The sequence below is a fragment of the Bos indicus genome, chromosome 14, assembly GCF_029378745.1.
Source record: "Bos indicus isolate NIAB-ARS_2022 breed Sahiwal x Tharparkar chromosome 14, NIAB-ARS_B.indTharparkar_mat_pri_1.0, whole genome shotgun sequence".
Lineage (NCBI taxonomy): Eukaryota > Metazoa > Chordata > Mammalia > Artiodactyla > Bovidae > Bos > Bos indicus.
Genome location: NC_091773.1, coordinates 70,103,508 through 70,125,753, shown reverse-complemented (window position 1 = coordinate 70,125,753; position 22,246 = coordinate 70,103,508). Strand labels below are relative to the sequence as shown.

The following is a 22,246-nucleotide window of genomic DNA, read 5'->3' as shown; positions in this document are numbered from 1 at the left end:
TGACCCAGGGGTCAAACTCTGTCTCTAGCATCTCCTGCACTGGCAGGCAGATTCTTTACCACTGTGCCACTTGGGAAGCCCTTACAGAAAATAATTTGCTGGCCTCTTCTAGATCCCAGCCATTTGCATGTTTCCCACTATCTACTCAACCACAAAACACTGCTTGTTTTACCTGTTGTTAAACAGATTCTGGAGAGATTCTGGAGCTGAAAGTACTGGTTCCACATCCTGGTCACCAAGAGGTAGAGGATCACCTGATGACTCTAGCATCTGCTTAAGTCCAACCACACTGTCCAACAGAGAATCCAGACTGTCATCATCTTTTGAATGCTCCTAGATACAAACAAAAGCAGAATAAGAAAATGCAGGTAAAACTTGAACATGTATGCCCATAATCTACTGACTCTTTAGTAGAAAAGGTGGTATTCCATTACTAAGAAATTTGGAACACCATCAAGAAATTAGCACTATTATACATATTAAAGTAAAACAAACGCCAAAAACACTTGCCATTTTATTTCTAAGTAACGGTATCAGGGGGCACTCTGCATTCAAACACTAGATCATTCAAAAAGTACTGCCTTCATGTACTCCTTAAAATTCATAATAGTATGGAGGACTTCACTCCAAATCATTAATTCAGAGCATAAATACCCAACTGAGAGGTCACTATTTTTAAAAGTCACTAGGAAAACTTGTACTAGTCAAATTGAGAAGAAAGTATGTCTTAGGAAGGAGCTGTTTTTGTTTCTGGTTTTTTTGTTTTTCTTTTTTTTACCAAAACAAGCTTCTCTAGTTCAAGGAACAAATTTTCTGGACTTTCTTCTTTGCTTTGTAGAAGCTGTTTTAACTCTGCAGCATTAATACTCATCGTCCGTGCTGAATGAGCTCCCTCTACTTCCATGAGACCACTATCGTCTCCACAACATCCCTGTAAATGTCACACACAAGTTAAATTTGAGAGCAGAGAAATTTGCAAAAATGCTTCCAAAATCTCTCAGATATTTAAGATTGCGGCAATCTTCCCCTCAGTGTTTTGGTTTTTACATCAGTACAAACGGCTGGTTTTAAGAATTAGTCAGCTCAAAGCTGAAACAAGTTTTTCTTTACAACTCACAAAATAAACAGGTAAACACATTTCTCAACAAAAATATCCAATGACAAACACACTGGCACTTGCAGGAAACAGAATATACTAATTGATACTCAAATTAATAAAAATGCTGCTATAACAGCTAAAAATGCTGAACTTCCTTTTCTGGAGACAAGGCAAACAACTAAAGAAAACAGGAACCATATATTTAAGACTATGTGTTGTCTACAGATGTCATAAAGTTATTATTTTCTGCTTTAAAAAATATGCCACACAATAAAGTGAATGTGGGAATGGTGAAAAAAATTCACCACACAAAGCAAATCTCAGTTCATGATGATAAATCCATCCATTGTCACATATGAAAGAAAACTTAAGTAGTTTCAAATTTAACACAGCCCTGTTTTAAACATCTCAACATAAATATCGGTCCCACCAATTCTGATGCAGGACTTAGTATTTTTAAGTTAACAGTAACATTAAAATTCGTTTGTAGCTCCTACCATTTTTCCTTTAACTGGACACATTTCAGTGAAAACTAAATGAAAATTATTCTGCACAAATTTCCACTCAAACTGATACTGTGCCTAGAGCACACTTGCTCCTTTCAGTAAACACTAGACTAAGGAGTCATTTACATGACATTAAGGAACAGGACATGCAATTTTAATGAGAAATTCAATAAACCATATGTCTACAAGGGTTTTACCTGCTCTGTTTGGAAGTGGTGATAAAGGATATGTTGATGATGGTCTACCTTATGCTTTATTTTTTTTTTTGATGTATGAATTAACAGACTAAATATATTTCATAGAAAGAAGTATATTAATGAGATCACAAATTATCAAGGTATCTCTCTGACTTTTCTCAGTTATTCATACCACTTTAAACAGGTGGGAAGTTCAGTACAGCTGAATCAAAAAGTATTATATGTTAAATGTTGGTTGCTCAGTCATGTCCAACTCTTTTGTGACCCCATGGACTACAGCCTGCCAGGCTCCTCTGTCCATGGAGTTCTGCAGGCAAGAATGGTGGAGTGGGTAGCCATTCCCTTCTCCAGGACATCTTTGAACCCAGGTCTCCCATATTGCAGGCAGATTCTTTACCGTCTGAGCCACCAGGGAAACATTATAATGATTATTATTTTTCAAGGTCAGGAAAAGCAGAATAACCAATTTTTTAAAGAGAAAAACTATGAATTAATTAAAATATTTGGAATAAAATTTAAAAATAAAATATTTGGAAGGATACAAAATTTTACCTCTCCCTCCTACCTTGCTTCTTCATTATTATGAACAGAAATTGAACAAAATAAAACACGTTTTAAATTCCTGTTATTAAAAACAGCCTTAGAAAATCTAGAGTCAAATTTAGCTTAATTTGAAGATTGCTCTCTCTATATATATACACATACATTACTGTGAAAAGTAGTACTTAGAAAAAGAATTTCTAAGGAGCTTTTTTTTAATCTACAAAGTGATTTCAGGAAAATGAAAATTCTATGAAATATATGATACCACTTCAAATCTCCATAATCATTTGTCAAACGCTTTAGCTATTAAACTATAGAAGACACTATGCAATTACACTAGGAAAAATCCAGTAAGACATGGTCTCTGACCTAAGTGACGTTAACACTCAGGTAGTAGAAGAGGAAATGCTAAGTAGGCATATAAATGATCTATAAAAAGAAATCCAGTAATATGATGTGAAGTATACAAAAAGAAAAGTAATATTAACAGGCTTCGCAAATTAGGGTGTGTTAAAATAGGCACTATAAATAGATTACAGTTTGACCAGACAGAAAGAGAGACAGAGAGAAAACAACAAACTAACAGAGGCATGGCCAAGGAGATACACGTAAGTAAAGGAGATTTACGGATGGTGCCTCCCAGTAAGGGAGAAGTGGTTGCAAAAGTAGCTTTTTGCCCTACAGTGAATAGTCTTGAATGCCATGCTAAAAAGTCTGGAATTTATTCTATAGACACCAGAAGTTACTGGAGAGTAGAGTGATATGATCTGCTATCTGCTTTAGGAAGTTATGAACTCATACAGAACTATTCAGAATGTACCAAAGAAGTAAATGCTTGGAAGGAAAAACTGGAAAGAAAGTTGATACAACACTCTGCAAGAAAATATCAATAGACAGCTAAGAGTTATACAAAAACTGAACATAAATTCTGGAGTGGGAAAGGGCAATAAGCCAAACAAAAAATTCACTAGAGGGGCTCAAGAGCAGATTTGAGCTGGCAAAAAAAAAGAATCTGTGAACTTGAACATAGTCAACTGAGATTATCCATTTTAAGGAACACAAAGGAAAACATGAAGAACCATGTGCACAGCCTCAAAAGATGCTTGTGGAGATACTATCAAGAGTACCAACACAGGCATAATAAAGGGTCTCAGAAGAGGAAGAAAGAGTCAGAATAAATATCTAAAGAAACGGTGACTGAAAACTTTACAAATTTGATGAAAAACATTAATTTACACTTTCAAGAGGCTCAACAAACTCCAAGTAGAACAAACTTAATCCACCCTTAACACATGATCAAGAGCCAAAAACAAAGAATCTTGAAAACAGTGAGAAGTGACTCAACTAATAAAAGATTAACAAGTGATTTATTGTCAAAAACCATGGAAGCCACAACGCAGTAGGAAAACATTTTCAAACAGCTGAAAGAATTAAGAATGATACCTAATAAACTCTACTCTTAACAATCTATTTTTTTAATAAATCAAAAACCCATACTTTTAGTGAGGTGAGGACATATGAAAAAAATAGAATGTAAGTTCCAAGTTCCAAATAACATCATTCCAAGATATTTTTGAACCCAAGTGATTTTTTTTAACATATACATTAAGTTTGTAAATATGAGAAATACCAAATACATATATATACACTTACCATTGTATCAGAATTAAGAATTTGTCTCATAAATTCCAAAAATGAAGATGCAAGTTCACCTGTGTCTTTACTAAATGTGCTGACCACTCGTTTCAGTAAACTATGCAGAGCATTACTATTTTTCCTTAAAGAACTGTAAATAAAGAAAATAGAGAGGCAATGTTTTAAAATTTGAGCGTATAAGTCTGGCATGAGAAATGAACAATCTCAGTTCAGACAAACAAAATTTAGTAAATTAAAATGTTACATTTCAAGAAATGTAAAAACGTACTTTGGTTTATCTGTCATACAAACCATGTAACAAAGCATTTCTTTTTATAGTTGATACCTCCTTTTAAAGAAGATAGACTTCATAAGGGTGTCTCTCATAGCTCTGGCGGTAAGGAATCCGCCTGCAATGCAGGAGGTCCAGGTCTGCTCCCTGAGTTAAGAGGAGAGGCCTTGACAGGCTACAGTCCATGTGGTCACACAGAGCTGGACACAACGGGCATGCATGTACACAAACGTCAAAAACACAGAAAGAAAAAAACTCCCCCAAATAACAAAGCTACAAAACTTAGCAAATAAATTCACAGGTTCCTTTATGAACACTTTTTTATAACCTGGGGATTTCTCTAACATAAGGAAGTTATAGCTGTCTTGAAAGCCTGCTGCTGCTGCTGCTAAGTCACTTCAGTCGTGTCCGACTCTGTGCGACTCCATAGATGGCAGCCCACCAGGTTCCGCCGTCCCTGGGATTCTCCAGGCAAAAGTACTGGAGTGGTACTTTTGCGCCATCACCTTCTCCGCTTGAAAGCCTAATTTATATAATAACTACAAAGAATGATTATCTTCATGACAGTGTAATCTGACAGAAAGAAATCAAAGGTATCAAGTAAGCATCAGTAAACTTTTTATGTAAAGGGCCTAACGATAAATTATTTTAGGCTTTACAGGGTTATACAGAACTCAATCTGCCCTCTATACAGAATAGTGGTCTCAGTCACAGCTACTCAATGGCTAACGTAGTGGGAAACCATCTGTAGACAACACATAAATATTGACTACGTTCCAATAAACGCTGGATTTGGCCTGTGGCCCACAATTTACCATCCTCTTATAGAGAGGTTTCAGTATAAGAAATAATCATGCTACATGTCCAAAACCATGACAATACATAATCCTGCTAAAATTATGCATTTATATAGTTCTTAGTTGATCAAAATAAAATTTCAAGACTTGGATAAAGCAATACAAAATGGAGAAAGATAAGACTCGTGCTCATGAGAACTTTATAAAATAATGAAACAGACAAAGCACAATAAACAGGAATGAGATTAAACATAGAAATAGTACAATCAATGGAAAAAGCTTAGGTTAAAAATTGGATTATACCAATTACTAGCCTTTACTTATAACTTTAAGAGAATGAGCCTTATTTAGATGGCCTATCAAAAACTGGGGTCCACTGCATACCCTTTAGAATGTCTACAATTAAAAAAGTAAACTAGCAATACTAAAATCTGGTATTTTGTCACTCAACTTGTAGTGAAGTTGTCTATAAAAGGGTGGCACACTAGACTGCTGGGGTGATGGCTTTGCATGGAAATGTGATAGTAGATACATAACGGTCAAAATCCACACAACTGTATATCACAAAACATGGATGAGGTTACAAAGAAAGGGGGAAAGTTAGAATCCACCCTCTGACACTGTATTAGAAACAAAATACTTGTATGGACTCATCTTTTAAAATATATACATACAATAAATAGGTGGGAAAAAAAGTGTAGATTTTTTTGGTAAATGCATGAGTTAGGACACATATATTTCCCAGCCCTAGTCAACGAGAAAAACCAAAATTAGTGATGTAAGTTGAACAACAAAATAAATAACGACATACTGTTCAATTAGTACACAACAAAAAAACTTAATGTCCACAAGTCTATATGGATATAAATACCCAAGTAAGTAAATAAATGGGGAAAAGTGATGAATTCATCCTTACAGAGGATAATTAAGTGAAAAAGGAATAAGAAAAATAGGAAATCACTCTTAAAACACCATGGGCTTCCCCTGATGGCTCAGCTGGTAAAGAACCCGCCTGCCAAAGGAGGAGACACAGGAGTCACCAGCTTGATCCCTGGGTCGGGAAGTTCCCTGGAGAAGGAAATAGCAATCCACTCCAGTATTCTTTCCTGGAAAAATCCATGGACAGAGGAGCCTGGCAGGCTTCAGTCCATGGGGTTGCAAAGAGTCAGGTATGACTGAGTGTGCATGCACACACACACACACACACATTAAAACACCACAGTAATAATTGACATGTGCCAAGATTCACTGATGGATAATAAAATGACTGGATGAAAATTTTAAGTAGAAACAGGACATTTACAGTCTTGAAGTATATTATCAAAATGTTTAGTTTAAAAACAGAAAATTAGTAAGTTTGCTGTGCAGAATCCTAGCAGACAGCATCTCAGTTTGGTGACCAAGGTTAGTTATCGCCAGTAATGCATATTTCCTGATATGATGTACTTAGAACATTACTAGAAAAACTGGTAAAATCTAAGCAAGTTCTGTATTTTGGTTAACAGTATTATGTCAAGTTTAGTTTCTTAATTTTGACAAATATTCAATGGTTATTCAAGACATCAACGTAAGGACAGGGATAAGGGTAAGTTGGATGAAGGGTATATCTGAGCTCTGTACTATTATTTTGTAATTTTTCTGAAAGTCTAAAATCATCTCAAAAAAAGTTTTTTTAAGTGAGGCCTTTCTCAGGACTAGAGGATATAGTCAGCTATTTATTGAAAAAGCCAGATCACACTATACCTCTGCTCAAAACCTCATAATGGCTCTCGTGTGTCTGTGTGTACGTTAATCGCTCGGATGTGTCCAACTCTTTGTGATCCCATAGCCTGCCAGGTTCCTCTGTCCATGGTATTCCCCCGGCAAGAATACTAGGGTGGGTAGCCATTTCCTTCTCTAGGGAATCTTCCTGTCCCAGGGATCAAACCTGGGTCTCCGGCATCGCAGGTGGATTCTTTACCATCTGAGTCACCAGGGAAGCCCAGTGGCCCTTGTAAGTAACTCTAAAGGCCCCCGATGACCCCTTCCCTCAGCTACCCATTACCTCTCTGACCCGGGGCCCTGTCATTTTCCAATGTGCTTACTCACTTTAAGAGCAACCACCACAGTCTCCAGGCCATTTCTCAGACAAGTTAGGCATACCACATGCAGTTGCTCTCCCCCAGCATATTAACATGTTTCACTCACCTCCCTCAGTTCTTTGTTCAAGGGCCACCTTCTCAGCGAGGACTTCCCTGATTACCTCCTCAAACTTCAAATGACAACTCTCCCCCTCACTTCAGCACTCGCTATTCCTTTACTCTATTTTATATTGTTTTATAACACACTGTGTATTTTATTTACATGTTGATCATCTGTCTACTTCTAATAGAATGAAAGCATCGAGAAGACAGGGATTTTTTTTTTAATTATTAAATCTCCAGCACCTAGAGCAGTGTCTGGCCCAGAGGAGGGCATTCAACAAATATCTGTGAACTAAATGACTCTAACATTCCTTCATAATGCCTACTATGAACCAGGTTTCTAGGTGCTGGAGGGAGTACAGTCAAGAAAACACAGTCCCTGTCCTTGTGCAGATTATATTCTATTGAGGGAGACAACCAAATACGCAGTAAGTCTATATGACATAATGTCAAAATATAAAGGGGTATAAGGAATGGGGACACAAAGGATACACATTTTAGGCAGGCATTTAGGCAGGAAATATATTGATACAGATACCTGAGTGAAGTAAAAAAATAAGTCCTAGAAGAAACTAGGGAAAAAGCATTTTAGGAAAGAAAAAAAAAGGTCTAGAAATAGGAATGAGCCTAACAGGGAGCCAAATTGAGGATAAAAGAGCTATGAGAAAAGTCAGAAAGATAAGCAAGAGCTGGACTGTACAAGAGCCCTAGAGATCAATATCAAGTTTGAATTTTGCAGTTCAATGGAAAGCCAACAGAAGGATTTAAGCAAAATAATAATGACACATACCTTGTTTTAAGTTTAAAAAGATCAATCTGAGCGCTAAGAAAATATTTTTTATGGGGACAATACTAGAAGTAAGAAGAGAAGACTGGAGGCTATTGCAATGGGTCATATAGGCAAATACAATGGAGGGGACAGGGGTGGTAACGATGGAGGTGGAGAAAGGCGATCAGATTCAGGATGTTTTGAAAACATAACGTACTGGACTTCCTGATAGACTGGAGGCAGGGAGAAAGGAAAAGAGAAGCAGCGAGAATCTTCACGTTTAACATTTACCAAGTTAAGCAAGACAGAAACATGTCTGAGGCAAGAATATCAAGAGCTCTGCTTTCATTCAGCTTGGGTGTCCATTAGATGGCTAAGTAGAGACATCAAATAGATATATGAGTTACATGGAGCTCAGCAGAAGGATCCAAGCTGAAGAAACAAAGGAAATAGGTTACAATGACTTACATGAACCTAGCAGAGCCAGCTTTTTTTTAAAAACTAAGTTTAATTGGATATGTAGTGTATAAGACGAGTTTTAAAGGTAAATATCTGGGCAATAGGAAAAAAGACATTTAAGAAATAAAATTTAAAGACTCTGGCGAAAGACTGGGAGGTGGCAGGGGGAGAACCTGCATGTCAGCAGGTACCATTAACTGAGAGAGAGTACAGGAGGACAGGCTAAGCAGGGGGAAAGATGGGAAGCAGCACCAAGCACTCTACCTGGAACCAACGTTATAAGAATTGATGAGAGGCACAAATACATGTTGCCTAATCCTTTCGATCTCATAATCCTACATACTTCTACGAATTCTCAGGGAAACTAAGTAGTAGCTATCTATCTCCCTAGTGAAGAAAAAGACGAGGGCATGGATAGCAATGGGGAGCAGAAATTACACCTGAGAGACTGAGCAGCATGAGATTTACATCATTTCAAATCCATTTCAGATCAGCCACTCCTCTAGAGAATAAAACACACAGAATCAGCACTTTCAGCTTCAGAGTCCAGAATACCACACTACCATCATCTTTGAAGAACTAGAGGAGTCTATGCCAACCAAACAAGTATCTTCGAGCACTGAATTAATGACACCGGAATGATAAGATTTCCTTCTCAATTTATATTACCTAAAGATTTTATTACTAGTACATTTCATTGCTAATGAATCTTTTCCACAAATTCAAAATTTCTCCACATGAAAGAAACCATACCTTCCACCTTCTACAACATCTATGAATCAATTAATATGGGGGGATTAAAATACAAGAAAATAGTAAATTTTTACCACTTCCTGGTGGCTCAGTGGTAAAGAATCCACCTGCCACCGCAAGAGACGCAGGGTCAGTCCCTGGGTTGGGAAGATCTCCTGGAGAAGGAAATGGCAACCCATTCCAGTAATCTTGCCTGGGAAATCCCATGGACAGAGGAGCCTGGCGGGCTACAGTCCATGGGGCCGCAAAAGAGTCAATTAAGTAACAACAGAATTAAATTAGATAAAGCATTACCTTTTTAAATGAAATAATCCATAATCATGCTCTGCAAGAAACATCATTGTTCTGACACATGTCAGTAAACAGCTGTAACTGCTCTCAGAGTTAGCTACCACAGCCAGGAGACAGTCACAGATTGAGGCCATCAGTTCTTTGTTTGGTAGAGAATTGGAGAGTTGCTCCAGTTCAGAAACAGAACCTTCAGAAGAGTTTGGCAAAATTAGTGCAATGTCCTGTGAGGGAGGAGGGGAGTTGGGGAAAAAACAGTTTTTTTAAATGATTGTCACTATCACTTCGAGCTTTTATTTCTGAAATACACAGCAATTAGTACTTAATAGTTATTGAAATAGTATAATTATTATCCCATCCCAAACACAGATTCAAACACATTAAATACAAAGGAGTTGTTCTGCCCTTCTACAAAGGTTAATACAAGGATACGCACCTAAAGAATTTGCTTCAGTGTTTCTACTTTGTAAGACTGACACCTAACCACTTGGCAGCGGAACCTGATTCACAGTATTCTTATTTTAAAAGAACATCTCTTTGAAAAATTTTTCCTTCTGGCTTATACTAAGTGTAGTTTCTATGTTCAAATGGTTAGGTTAGTACTTTGGGTATGAAAATATTTTAAATTATTATATTTATTCATCTGAATATTTTTAAATTTATAAAGAAAGCATTCAGAGAAATAAATTTTAATAAATATATCCATACTTGAATTTAAAATATCACAAAAAGAAATGGATGGAACGAAAAAACATTTAGGCACAATCTTCCAATATTTTCCTCTCGTTTTTATATACATCTAAAATTCAAGTTTTTCAATGTCAGCAAGTTTACCTAACAATAACTAAAAACCCACACTATTCTTTTTACAGAAGTAAAGCAGACTTTACAGAAACATTTTTAGGTATGTGTTATTGCCTTTAACCACTTCAATACACTGGAAACCACTATTCAACTTGGGTTAAAACTATAAAACAAAGCTTGAATAGAAAGGAAATACAACTAGGTGAGGCCAGCCAAGAATGAAGTTTATGTGATCAGGGTAGCTAGGATGCTGAACTGTTACTCAGCATGGTCATACAACTCAATATTAATTATAAAACAAATACCAGCTGATTGGACATTTTGAGGTATAAAGACTTAAAATAGCCTTTTTACCAGGTCCAAAACTATTTTCTACCAGATCTCCTTTTTGTGAAAACAAATCACACAAAAAATGTTCCTTCTTGACTTGAGTGTTAAATGTAACCAAATTGGATTTTTTTTTTTTTAGCTAGAAAAAGGTAATCTTCTAATATGTGTGTGCTTAGTCACTCAGTCATGTCTGACTCTTTGCAACCCCAAGGACTGTAGCCCACCAGGCTCCTCTATCCACGAGAATTCTCCAGGCAAGAATACTGGAGAGGGTTGCCATGCCCTCCTCCAAATCTTCTAATATGGGATCCTATTAAAAATACTCTGCCTGGAAAAATCACATTCGATTAATTAGATAGTAGGAGCATTTTGACAAGCTAAAATCCTATCAGGCAGAGAAATCTATGATGATCCCTGTAACAATGGGCTTTAAAAGTTAAAGCAATTCTCATTAACTCATGGAACTACCAATTGGAAGTTAATAATAGGAACAGCAGGAAGAAGTACTACTACTTCTAGTCAACATCTATAAGCACAGTAACCTGAAACACACTAAAACTGTAGTAGGCTGTGATGCCTTCCAAAGTTGCAAAGACTTCCCTGGCTTCCCAGCGGTTAAGACTCTGCACTTTCCTGGTTGAGGAACTAAGATCCCCATACCTTTAGGAATGGCTAAAAAAAATTTTTTTTTAATTAAAAAAAAAAAAGCCCAAACAAAAAAATATAGTATTAATTCAACCAATCACAAAACTACAATATTCAAGAATGAATCAGTACAGAATATAATTGGAAAGAAAATGAAACTACCAGATATAACCAACCCCAAAGAATACAACGGCACACAGAATAAATACCCAAAGACAGTATCTCATAAAGACAATGAAAAAACCTCTTTAGAGAAACATGTGATGTACAAGGTCAAAGAAAGTTATGTAGCACCAAATCATTTTATTGTTGGTTCAGTGGTCAAATATCCCCCCTAAACTATAATATGAATAATGAAACAGATGAGATCTTTTTGTTAGCAGCCAAGAATTACATCAGGAGAAGTTGTTAAAAAATATATACACCCACAAAGAATTTATAAAAATAACTATAAATACCTGATCACAGAGAGACTGCAAAATGGATGTGATATATTCAACACACTGCTGACGAATAACACTGTCTCCAGGAGACCGCACCAAAACCAAAAGATCCTGGAATATCTCTGCATATCTTTCATCACCTTTAATAGTTCCACTAATTAGATGCAAAATAGCTAATTTACAAGCTTTGTGTGAAGCCAGAGCATCAAGAAGAGCAAGCAACCTGGTGGTTTGGCTAGTATATTGTTTTTCTTTATCTTCTGAAGTGCTGAAATAAAATCAACACATTTAGTAAACAAAATTCTTGATTTTAAGGCATTACTTAGTAATTTGCTTTTTCAACACGTATTATACAAATCTTACGTAAAAAATTTCATTCCTTGGGTATGACAACTCTGGAATTTTACAATTACTATAAAACTTTGTAAATTTGGGTTTTCAATAACATATTTTCTTAAATCAGAGTACTTCACAGTTCACTTTTCCAGCACCCTAAAACTTGAAATATTTCAAGGTATCTTGCAGATAAAATAATAGCTTTCTAATCAAAATTTACCTTTATATATTCACATATACATGTGCCTATGCTGTGTGTATTTTATATGTACACGTATTATCTGAGCATTCTTAAGCCTGGTTTCCAAAGTCTAAGTTAATTTTTTTTTAAAGTATTTGTGTCAAAAATACCTTGAGGAAAAAAATTTTAGTGCAAAATGAAAATACCTTTGCAAGTCTTCTACAATCAAATCCAACACAGTTCTCATAATCAGAAGGGCAGTTGGTGAGGCAAGGTCACACAATTGAACACAAATACGCCGTAACATATGTTGAATGGGCTGGCAGGTTGTGCCAGAGAAAGAGCGAACTATTTCTTGGAGCAACTTTGCTTGAACATGAAGGTGCATGCTCCACAACTTTCGGGTGTTGAGTGCCACTGATATATCATGTGGCTCAATAACCTGTTAAAAAAGTATAATGTGTGTGTACGTAGATTTTTTTTAATATTTATTTACAATCACAAAAACTGTTAAGGAAGAACTATTATGAAAAGAACATCTTTACTGCATGCTTAAAACATTTAATTTTCTGTTGTACAATTAAACATTTGCTTGAATTCATTGCATCTAATAAAAAATCTTATTGTTCTCAGGTTAGCAGTCAGTAGAGCAGAGTCCATTGATGAAGCAACCTAGTTAATGGTGGGGGAAAAAGATTTAAAAACAACAAAAGTACAAGTATACGTAACAGCATAATAAAATTCACATTAACAAAAATTTATTTAAAATGTTACTCCCATGTTTCCTTAGTGACCAACTTGCTTCAGTTTTTATCTCACCCTCATCCAGGTATTTTATGTCTTTCTTAGGGGAAGGAGATGAGGGGGTCTTTTGTTTTTGTTTTTTTAAGAAAAACCACTGGTTTTTAAAAAAGTGTTATTGCCATCATTTATAAGATGCATGTTATATGGAAGTGATACCTGAGTTGTTTGCATGGGCAATGGTAGAGGCAGCAGCTCTGAAAGGAGTATGAGTCCAGAAAAAAATCCTTCAGGAACCTTCAATATCGAAGAAAGAACTTCTTTTAACATTAAAGACCAAGTATTGTTAGCTAGAGTCTCTTCTGAGATAGTGAGCTTTTCATTAACTCCTTGGGTAAAAGTCAGTAAGATATCAATGATATCATTCTGAATTTTCTGTTCATCACTATCCAAACGACCTGAGAGAGGGATAGAGCACAGGAGCATGTGTAAAGTCACAAGTGCTGAAGGAACACGCATGTCCTTAAACTCAAAGGATCCACCTCTCAGGAGTTCCGTTAACATAGTTTTAAGAAGAGTGAGTGTGCAGCGAGCCATCGAAATGGTAGTAACTCTGTGAAGGGTAGTCCCCATGTTGACATGGAGCCTCCATGGCTGAGTCAGAATACTGTTCAATTTTTGCAGCACCCGAATAAAGGTGTCCATTCCTTCAGCAGAAAAAAGCTGAATGACAGCAAGATTCCATTTCAGGTCTTTCTGTTGACCTTTACATAAATAAGGGAGAAAAAAAAAACAAAAAACTAATTACTTAAATATTAATCACTGGTTAAGATTTTTGAATATTTTATTTAATAAATGATATTTACACTGGGCTTTAAAAATAGTTTTTAAGTATAGTAGCCACATTACCTTCAACAGGGGGTGGGGGACAGGCCACATTACAGAGAACACGCAAGGCAGTAGTAAGGCCAACTCCTTCTGGGGTCATCAAGTTATCAGTATTCTTCAAAAATAAAAATGAACAGAAACTTTAATTTCTTAGTACCTATCAGACCCAGTGAAGGCAATGGTTAAAAACAGGAGTTTCAAGTTAAGTACTTACATCATTTTAAACTTCCTTAGTGTACTTAAAACATGAATAAAGCTAATGAAGTTTTAAAGGTTATACAATCTTTGGCATATGTTGTATCATATGTGACATTATGTTTATAAAATGAATAACTGCTGACACAAGTATATTAAAAAGTACTGACTAAAAAACAAAGGCTACATACAGATAGGTATGAACTCTCTGTGTTAAGAATTTAAAATAGCTCCTTTTTGGATACTCTTTCTATATATCCGTTTTTCCAAAAAGGAAGCAAGGGATTCTGATTTTACAGAGCCCTGTGGGTACAAAAACCTCTTTCAAAATTGATGAAGCATCAGGGAGTGGTTTAATACTACATAACATACATTTCAAAAATACCACAAGAATCTAGTAATGATGGCCATTTGGGGCATGAAGAGAGGAAGAAGAAATACAGTTACCTAAGTCCTTAGCACCTGCCCCGGCTATGTTTTCCTGCCAACAAATAGTTACACTTAAGTTGCCTTATTTTTGTAATTTTCAAAGAGCAGCATATACACGGTTTAAAAAACTTGGAAGAAATACGACTTTAAAATGTTACTACTTCAGCCTTTAAACCTCAGAGGAGAAACCTAAAAATAAGAAAACCCTTTTCCTCATGTTTCCCACCACTGTAGCTCACCCGGTAAAGAATCCGCCTGCAATGAGGGAGACCTGGATTTGATCCCTGGGGTTGGGAAGATCCCCTGGAGAAAGGAAAGGCTACCCACTCCAGTATCCTGGCCTGGAGAATTCCATGGACTACGTAGTCCATGAGGTTGCAAAGAGTCGGACACAACGGAGCAACTTTCACTTTCACTTTCCCTACCTTGGGTTATCTTTCCCTCTAACTTCTTCCTTGCTGCCTTTCAGTTATCCCACAAGTTACTTAAGGCAGCAGGGAGTCACAGAGTGACGTTTCTGTCTTAGATCAGCTGTTTTTTAGCACACCTTAGAGAGTTATTTATAATAACCATACTTAACGGGACAAGGATTTACATAAAAATTAAAAATTTTAATTATAACATGCAATTCAAATTTCTAGCGCTGAACTTTTTACTGGTTAAATACTTTAATCCAAGTCCTCTGGTATTTTACTGGATACTTAATATATTCTCCTAACTATGCACAAGTACCCTAAATACCTGACCATCTAAATTTACAGGACACAAATGTACCTCTGCTAAATAAAAAGACTGAATATAATCAAAAACTCTAGATCGTCTTTGAGGCATAAAATAAAGAACAGAAGAATATGATGGCATTGTAGGAGGTAAAAGTACTCTCTGGGGGAGATGGAGGAAAAGGATAATTCAAGGTCTATTCTGCCCCTCTAGTTTAAAACTTCTTATGCATCATTTTAAAAGAAAAAAAGAAGGAAGAACACCTTTAAAAAAAAAGAGCACTTTTTTTTTTAAAGCACTTAAAAAGAAGAGCACTTTTAAAAAAAAGAAGAGCACCTTTAGTCCTTCATCCTATGATACACACTGGATCAACCAAGGAGCAAAGAAAACTTTTTAAACTTCCCCAACTAACAATGTTTTGATTATAACAAAGTTTTGCATTATGAATTACTTGACTTGTATATGAATTTTTCAACTGTAATATTATGAACTATATGATTTTTCAACTCTCATGAATTACTTCAATTGCAGATTGAAGTAATTTAACCATCCCAAATGAACAAACAGAACTAGTCCTCATTCCAATTATCTAGAATTAACTCTTATCAATTTTCACCTAAAAATTTTGAGGGATATTCTTTTTCAGAAAGTTTAACTAAAACAATTATATATCATATTATCATAGCATTTAACTTTAAAACATTTTTGTAAATGTCACCAAAATGGTAGGTGATATTATTCTTATTTGAGAAGAAAAAAAATAGGACAGAATCTGGCAATAGAAAGCAATATCGTTGTGGGCATCTGTGTTCATGTATACACACAATCACATATCCATCTATACCCACTACCAATCTATACCCACAGGACTAGTAAATCAATCAAGTATACTTAACTACATTATCTATACAAGTGATTTAATACGACATTACTATATACTACCACACAGTTCCATAAAATCAAGACACTTTTAAATTTTACTTACCTGTTTAACATATTCAATTAGGTTTGGGATGCAGTTAATCTCAAATCTAAGGTTTTTCAGAGGTTCAAGCCACTTGCCAAGTTCTTAAAAATGAAAACAGTAATTTACAACATAATATTTTAAAATAAAAGCCTTACAAACAAGCCTTAATAACAAAGGAAGTGAAGGTATTCTTTTCCAAAGACATGACACATTTTTAGATTGCAAAATCCATGTTCATTTCAATGGAGTGATTTTTATATAGGAATTATGTGTCTAAATTATTTAAACAAGCCTTAAAATGAAATGTAAATGTCATACTATACTGGTTTAGAAATAAGAAGCTATCACTCTTAGTTATTTGGCTTCTGAAAACTTAAATGTTTATATGATTAAACCGAACTATCTAACTAAACTGAATTTTTCTATAGCAATCAACTTAAAACATTAAAACAATTATAAAATTAACTGCCCATAAACAAACAAAATAACATAGTGCTTATTCACCCAATACTACCACTGATTCCCACACCTCCAAAACAGCATGCACAAATGTATTCATTTCTAACAGGATCAAACCCATGGAGGAACATTTGCTGAGGGCCTTTTCCTGTGACACAAATTTTAAATTTTGTCAATTTCCTAATCTGCCTTTACAAAAGTAAAAGTGATCACTCTCACCCCTAAAACAGTAACAGGAAACTTTGTTTGTGGAAGAAATACATGAAATACACCATTTATTGCAACTGAACCGCCTAGAAGCTATGCCGTAAAAGTGAAGTCAAAGTATTAGTCACTCAATCACGTCTGACTCTTTGTGACCCTGTGGACTGTTGCCCGTCAAGGTTCCTCTATACATGGAGTATTCCAGGCAAGAATACTGGAGTTGGTTGCCATTTCCTTCTCCAGGGGACCTTTCTGGCCCAGGAATAGAACCTGACTATCACCAAAAATGTTTTTCTAAAAGCGTTCTAATGTAATAATTTCTAGACACTTATTAGAAGAACTGACGGAAACTGCAAATAGGAGTCGTCTCTCCTTGGTACTACACTCCTTTTTAGGATTACAACACTTTACATCTGAATATTTTTCCTATACAATTTTAAATTACCTCTTTCATGTATATAGAATATATATTGCTCAAATGAAAGATAAAACGAATAATAAATTTAAGCGTACTCATCACCCAGAATATGTACTAAAGCATTAGTAATACCTTTGAAGATGCTACACACCCTCTTTTTGTAAGGGCATACTTTGAGGGGGAAAAAACAATCTATTTTCAATATGGAAAGTTGAGTTTAGTATGCAACTTTTACTGGAAACACTTTAATCTTTTTAGGATTAATCCTAAACTTTAATCTTTTTAGGATTAAAAGAAAAAGAGGCCTGGGATTTCCCAAGCAGTCCAGTGGTTAACACTCCTCACTTCCACTGCAAAGGACACAGGTTCCATCCCTGGTCAGGGAACTAAGATCTAAGATCCCACATACTGCACAGCATGGACAAAGACAAAAAAGAGAAGTGGCCACATGCTATCCTGACAACTACTGTGTTAAATTTTCTATTTGGCTAGTTTGAAAGCCAAGAACAAAAATAAAATAATAAAAACCTATAATTAAATACCTTGAACTTTTCAAAACTACCCACATAATAAGGTTCAACTTATTATAAACCGTATGAAACTAAACCATGCCCATGGGGCCACCCAAGACGGGCAGGTCATGGTGGAGAGGGCTGACAGAATGTGGGCCACTGGAGAAGGGAATGGCAAACCACTTCAGTATTCTTGCCTTGAGAACGCCATGAACAGTTGGAAAAGGCAAAATGATAGGATACTGAAAGAGGAACTCCCCAGGTCGGTAGGTGCCCAATATGCTACTGGAGATCAGTGGAGAAATAACTCCAGAAAGAATGAAGGGATGGAGCCAAAGCAAAAACAATACCCAGTTGTGGATGGGACTGGTGATAGAAGCAAGGTCTGATGCTGTAAAGAGCAATATTGCATAGGAACCTGGAATGTTAGGTCCATGAATCAAGGCAAATTGGAAGTGGTCAAACAGGAGATGGCAAGAGTGAATGTCAACATTCTAGGAATCAGCGAACTAAAATGGACTGGAATGGGTGAATTTAATTCAGATGATCATTATATCTACTACTGCGGGCAGGAATCCCTCAGAAGAAATGGAGTAACCATCATGGTCAACAAAAGAGTCCAAAATGCAGTACTGGGATGCAATCTAAAAAATGACAGAATGATCTCTGTTCGTTTCCAAGGCAAACCATTCAATATCACAGTAATCCAAGTCTATGCCTCAACCAGTAATGCTGAAGAAGCTGAAATTGAACACTTCTATGAAGACCTATAAGACCTTTTAGAACTAACACCCAAAAAAGATGTCCTTTTCATTATAGGGGACTGGAATGCAAAAGTAGGAAGTCAAGAAACACCTGGAGTAACAGGCAAATTTGGCCTTGGAATACAGAAAGGCTAATAGAATTTTGCCACGAGAACGCACTGCTCATAGCAAACACCCTCTTCCAACAACACAAGAAAAGACTCTACACATGGACATCACCAGATGGTCAACGCCAAAATCAGACTGACTATATTCTTTGCAGCCAAAGATGGAGAAGCTCTATACAGTCAGCAAAAAACAAGAGTGGGAGCTGACTGTGGCTCAGATCATGAACTCTTTATTGCCAGATTCAGACTTAAATTGAAGAAAGTAGGGAAAACCACTAGACCATTCAGGTATGACCTAAATCAAATCCCTTATGATTATACAGTAAAGTGAGAAATAGATTTAAGGGCCTAGATCTGATAGATAGAGTGCCTGATGAACTATGGACTGAGGTTCATGACACTGTACAGAGACAGGGATCAAGACCATCCCCATGGAAAAGAAATGCAAAAAAGCAAAATGGCTGTCTGGGGAGGCCTTACAAATAGCTGTGAAAAGAAGAGAAGCGAAAAGCAAAGGAGAAAAGGAAAGATATAAGCATCTGAATGCAGATTTCCAAAGAATAGCAAGAATAGATAAGAAAGCCTTCCTCAGTGATCAATGCAAAGAAACAGAGGAAAACAACAGAATGGGAAAGACTAGAGATCTCTTCAGGAAAATTAGAGATACCAAGGGGACATTTCATGCAAAGATGGGCTCAATAAAGGACAGAAATGGTATGCACCTAACAGAAGCAGAAGCTATTAAGAAGTGGCAAGAATACACAGAAGAACTGTACAAAAAAGATCTTCAAGACCAAGATAATCACGATGATGGGATCACTCACCTAGAGCCAGACATCCTGGAATGTGAAGTCAAGTGGGCCTTAGAAAGCATCTCTACAAACAAAGCTAGTGGAGGTGACGGAACTCCAGTTGAGCTATTTCAAATCCTGAAAGAAGACGCTGTGAAAGTGCTGCACTCAGTTTGCCAGCAAATTTGGAAAAGTCAGCAGTGGCCACAGGACTGGAAAAGGTCAGTTTTCATTCCAATCCCAAAGAAAGGTAATGCCAAAGAATGCTCAAACTACCACACAATTGCACTCATCTCACACACTAGTAAAGTAATGCTCAAAATTCTCTAAGCCAGGCTTCAGCAATACGTGAACCGTGAACTTTCAGATGTTCAAGCTGGTTTTAGAAAAGGCAGAGGAACCAGAGATCAAATTGCAAACATCCGCTGGATCATCCAAAAAGCAAGAGAGTTCCAGAAAAACATCTATTTCTGCTTTATTGACTATGCCAAAGCCTTTGACTGTGTGGATCACAATAAACTGTGGAAAATTCTTCAAGAGATGGGAATACCAGACCACCTGACCTGCCTCTTGAGAAACCTATATGAAGTCAAGAAGCAACAGTTAGAACTGGACATGGAACAACAGACTGGTTCCAAATAGGAAAAGGAGTACGTCAAGGCTGTATATTGTCACCCTGCTTATTTAACTTCTATGCAGAGTATACCATGAGAAACGCTGGGCTGGAAGAAGCACAAGCTGGAATCAAGATTGCCAGGAGAAATATTAATAACCTCAGATATGCAGATGACACCACCCTTATGGCAGAAAGTGAAGAGGAACTCAAAAGCCTCTTGATGAAAGTGAAAGAGGAGAGGGAAAAAGTTGGCTTAAAGCTCAACATTCGGAAAATGAAGATCATGGCATCTGGTCCCATCACTTCATGGGAAATAGATGGGGAAACAATGGAAACAGTGTCAGACTTTATTTTTTTGGGCTCCAAAATCACTGCAGATGGTGATTGCAGCCGTGAAATTAAAAGACACTTACTCCTTCGGAAGGAAAGTTATGACCAACCTAGACAGCATATTCAAAAGCAGAGATTTACTTTGCCAACAAAGTTTCGTCTAGTCAAGGCTATGGTTTTTCCTGTGGTCATGTATGGATGTGAAAGTTGGACTGTGAAGAAAGCTGAGTGCCGAAGAATTGATGCTTTTGAACTGTGGTGTTGGAGAAGACTCTTGAGAGTCCCTTGGACTGCAAGGAGATCCAACCAGTCCATTCTAAAGGCGATCAGCCCTGGGTGTTCTTTGGAAGGAATGATGCTAAGACTGAAACTCCAGCACTTTGGCCACCTCATGCGAAGAGTTGACTCACTGGAAAAGGACTCTGATGCTGGGAGGGATTGGGGGCAGGAAAAGGGGACGACAGAGGATGAGATGGCTGGATCGCATCACCGACTCAATGGATGTGAGTTTGAGTGAACTCCGGGAGATGCTGCTGGACAGGGAGGCCTGTCGTGCTGCGATTCATGGGGTCGCAAAGAGTCGGACATGACTGAGCGACTGAACTGAACTGATTATAAACTTAATACTTCATTCAACATTTAGAAAATAATACTTTTATCATTTTTCACTTGAGAATAGCACACATGTGTTAACCACAAATGGATTTCTAAGTTGTACTCAGAAATAAGTACATATTCAAAGAAAACACACACCTAACAAACTGTACTTCTAAACTCCTGTACAAAACTGAACTTCTGAGTTCATCTTTAATTCTGTTTTGATTAGGAACTTCAACCACCCATAAATTTCCATGACTTTCCAGAAAAAGGTATTTTCAACAACTTCCTAAAAAAATCTTTTTAAGAATACCATATAAAATACCTCCAGAAAACGTGCTTTAACTTATACGGAAAGTTAACCCAAGGTGTTACTAGGTATATTATCAAACAAGATAAAGCCCCTGGTCCCAAATGGCAAATACGAACTGCTGCTACTGCTACTGCTGCTGCTGCCGCTAAGTCGCTTCAGTCGTGTCTGACTCTGTGCGACCCCATAGACGGCAGCCCAACAGGGTTCCCCGTCCCTGGGATTCTCCAGGCAAGAATACTGGAGTGGGTTGCCATTTCCTTCTCCAACGAACTACAGATAGTCAAAGGCTTTTTTTTCTTCACTTATCATAAATGCTTAAAATAAGATCAAGTGCCATACCTTGCAATTTAGCATTATTTTCGTCTGCTTTACAAAGCTTCAAGAGAGATGCTGCATGCTGCTCCAACATTTGGACGTCGCTGGAAGACTGAACCACCACCAAGATAAGTATGCATGCGTAATTATAAGCGACTGACTTCTTAGACTTGGAATCACTGAAACAAAATAAGGTTTTAAAGGTTTTGGTATGCAAATAATTTTTTAGGAACAATTTTTTAACTGTTTTTTTTTAACTTGGTTTCAAGAAGATCAAGGAAATTTACCATGAAACATTACAAACGTTATGAAAACAGGAAATCACATTTTAGTTTAACCTCCACTTCACCTGAAACCACTACTTAAAAGTATATTAATAACAAAGCACATGTATCAAAATGGAAAGTGGAATTCTATTACAAAATATGATCATAACTATAAAATATGAGTAAGTACACTTCATCAGCAATGAAAGATTAGGAAGTACACTTCATTAATCTCCTTTAAAATGTTTTTTCCCTCTGGATATACAGGAGAAAGTGTGATGAATCAACCTACCACCGTGATGATTCAGACTTCCACTACAGAACTATAAAGGTATAGCTAGGCATAGAAGCACT

The 22,246-nt window shown here is 36.7% G+C and overlaps 1 protein-coding gene across 2 annotated transcripts in view; it reads right to left on the bottom strand.

Annotated features, from left to right (window-relative positions):
* Window positions 1-22,246, bottom strand: part of VIRMA (vir like m6A methyltransferase associated) — a 63,401-nt gene that overhangs the window by 6,466 nt on the left and 34,689 nt on the right. The window contains exons 10-19 of one of the 2 annotated variants that reach the window (XM_019973766.2): window positions 21,651-21,805; window positions 16,219-16,301; window positions 13,911-14,004; window positions 13,221-13,765; window positions 12,467-12,702; window positions 11,759-12,011; window positions 9,528-9,745; window positions 3,999-4,131; window positions 779-931; window positions 173-333 (exon numbers count right to left, since the gene is read on the bottom strand). In XM_019973766.2, the coding sequence (XP_019829325.1) occupies window positions 173-333; window positions 779-931; window positions 3,999-4,131; window positions 9,528-9,745; window positions 11,759-12,011; window positions 12,467-12,702; window positions 13,221-13,765; window positions 13,911-14,004; window positions 16,219-16,301; window positions 21,651-21,805 (2,031 nt within the window). The remainder of the gene's footprint in view (window positions 1-172; window positions 334-778; window positions 932-3,998; window positions 4,132-9,527; window positions 9,746-11,758; window positions 12,012-12,466; window positions 12,703-13,220; window positions 13,766-13,910; window positions 14,005-16,218; window positions 16,302-21,650; window positions 21,806-22,246) is intronic. The other variant, XM_019973767.2, reaches the window with a different exon arrangement.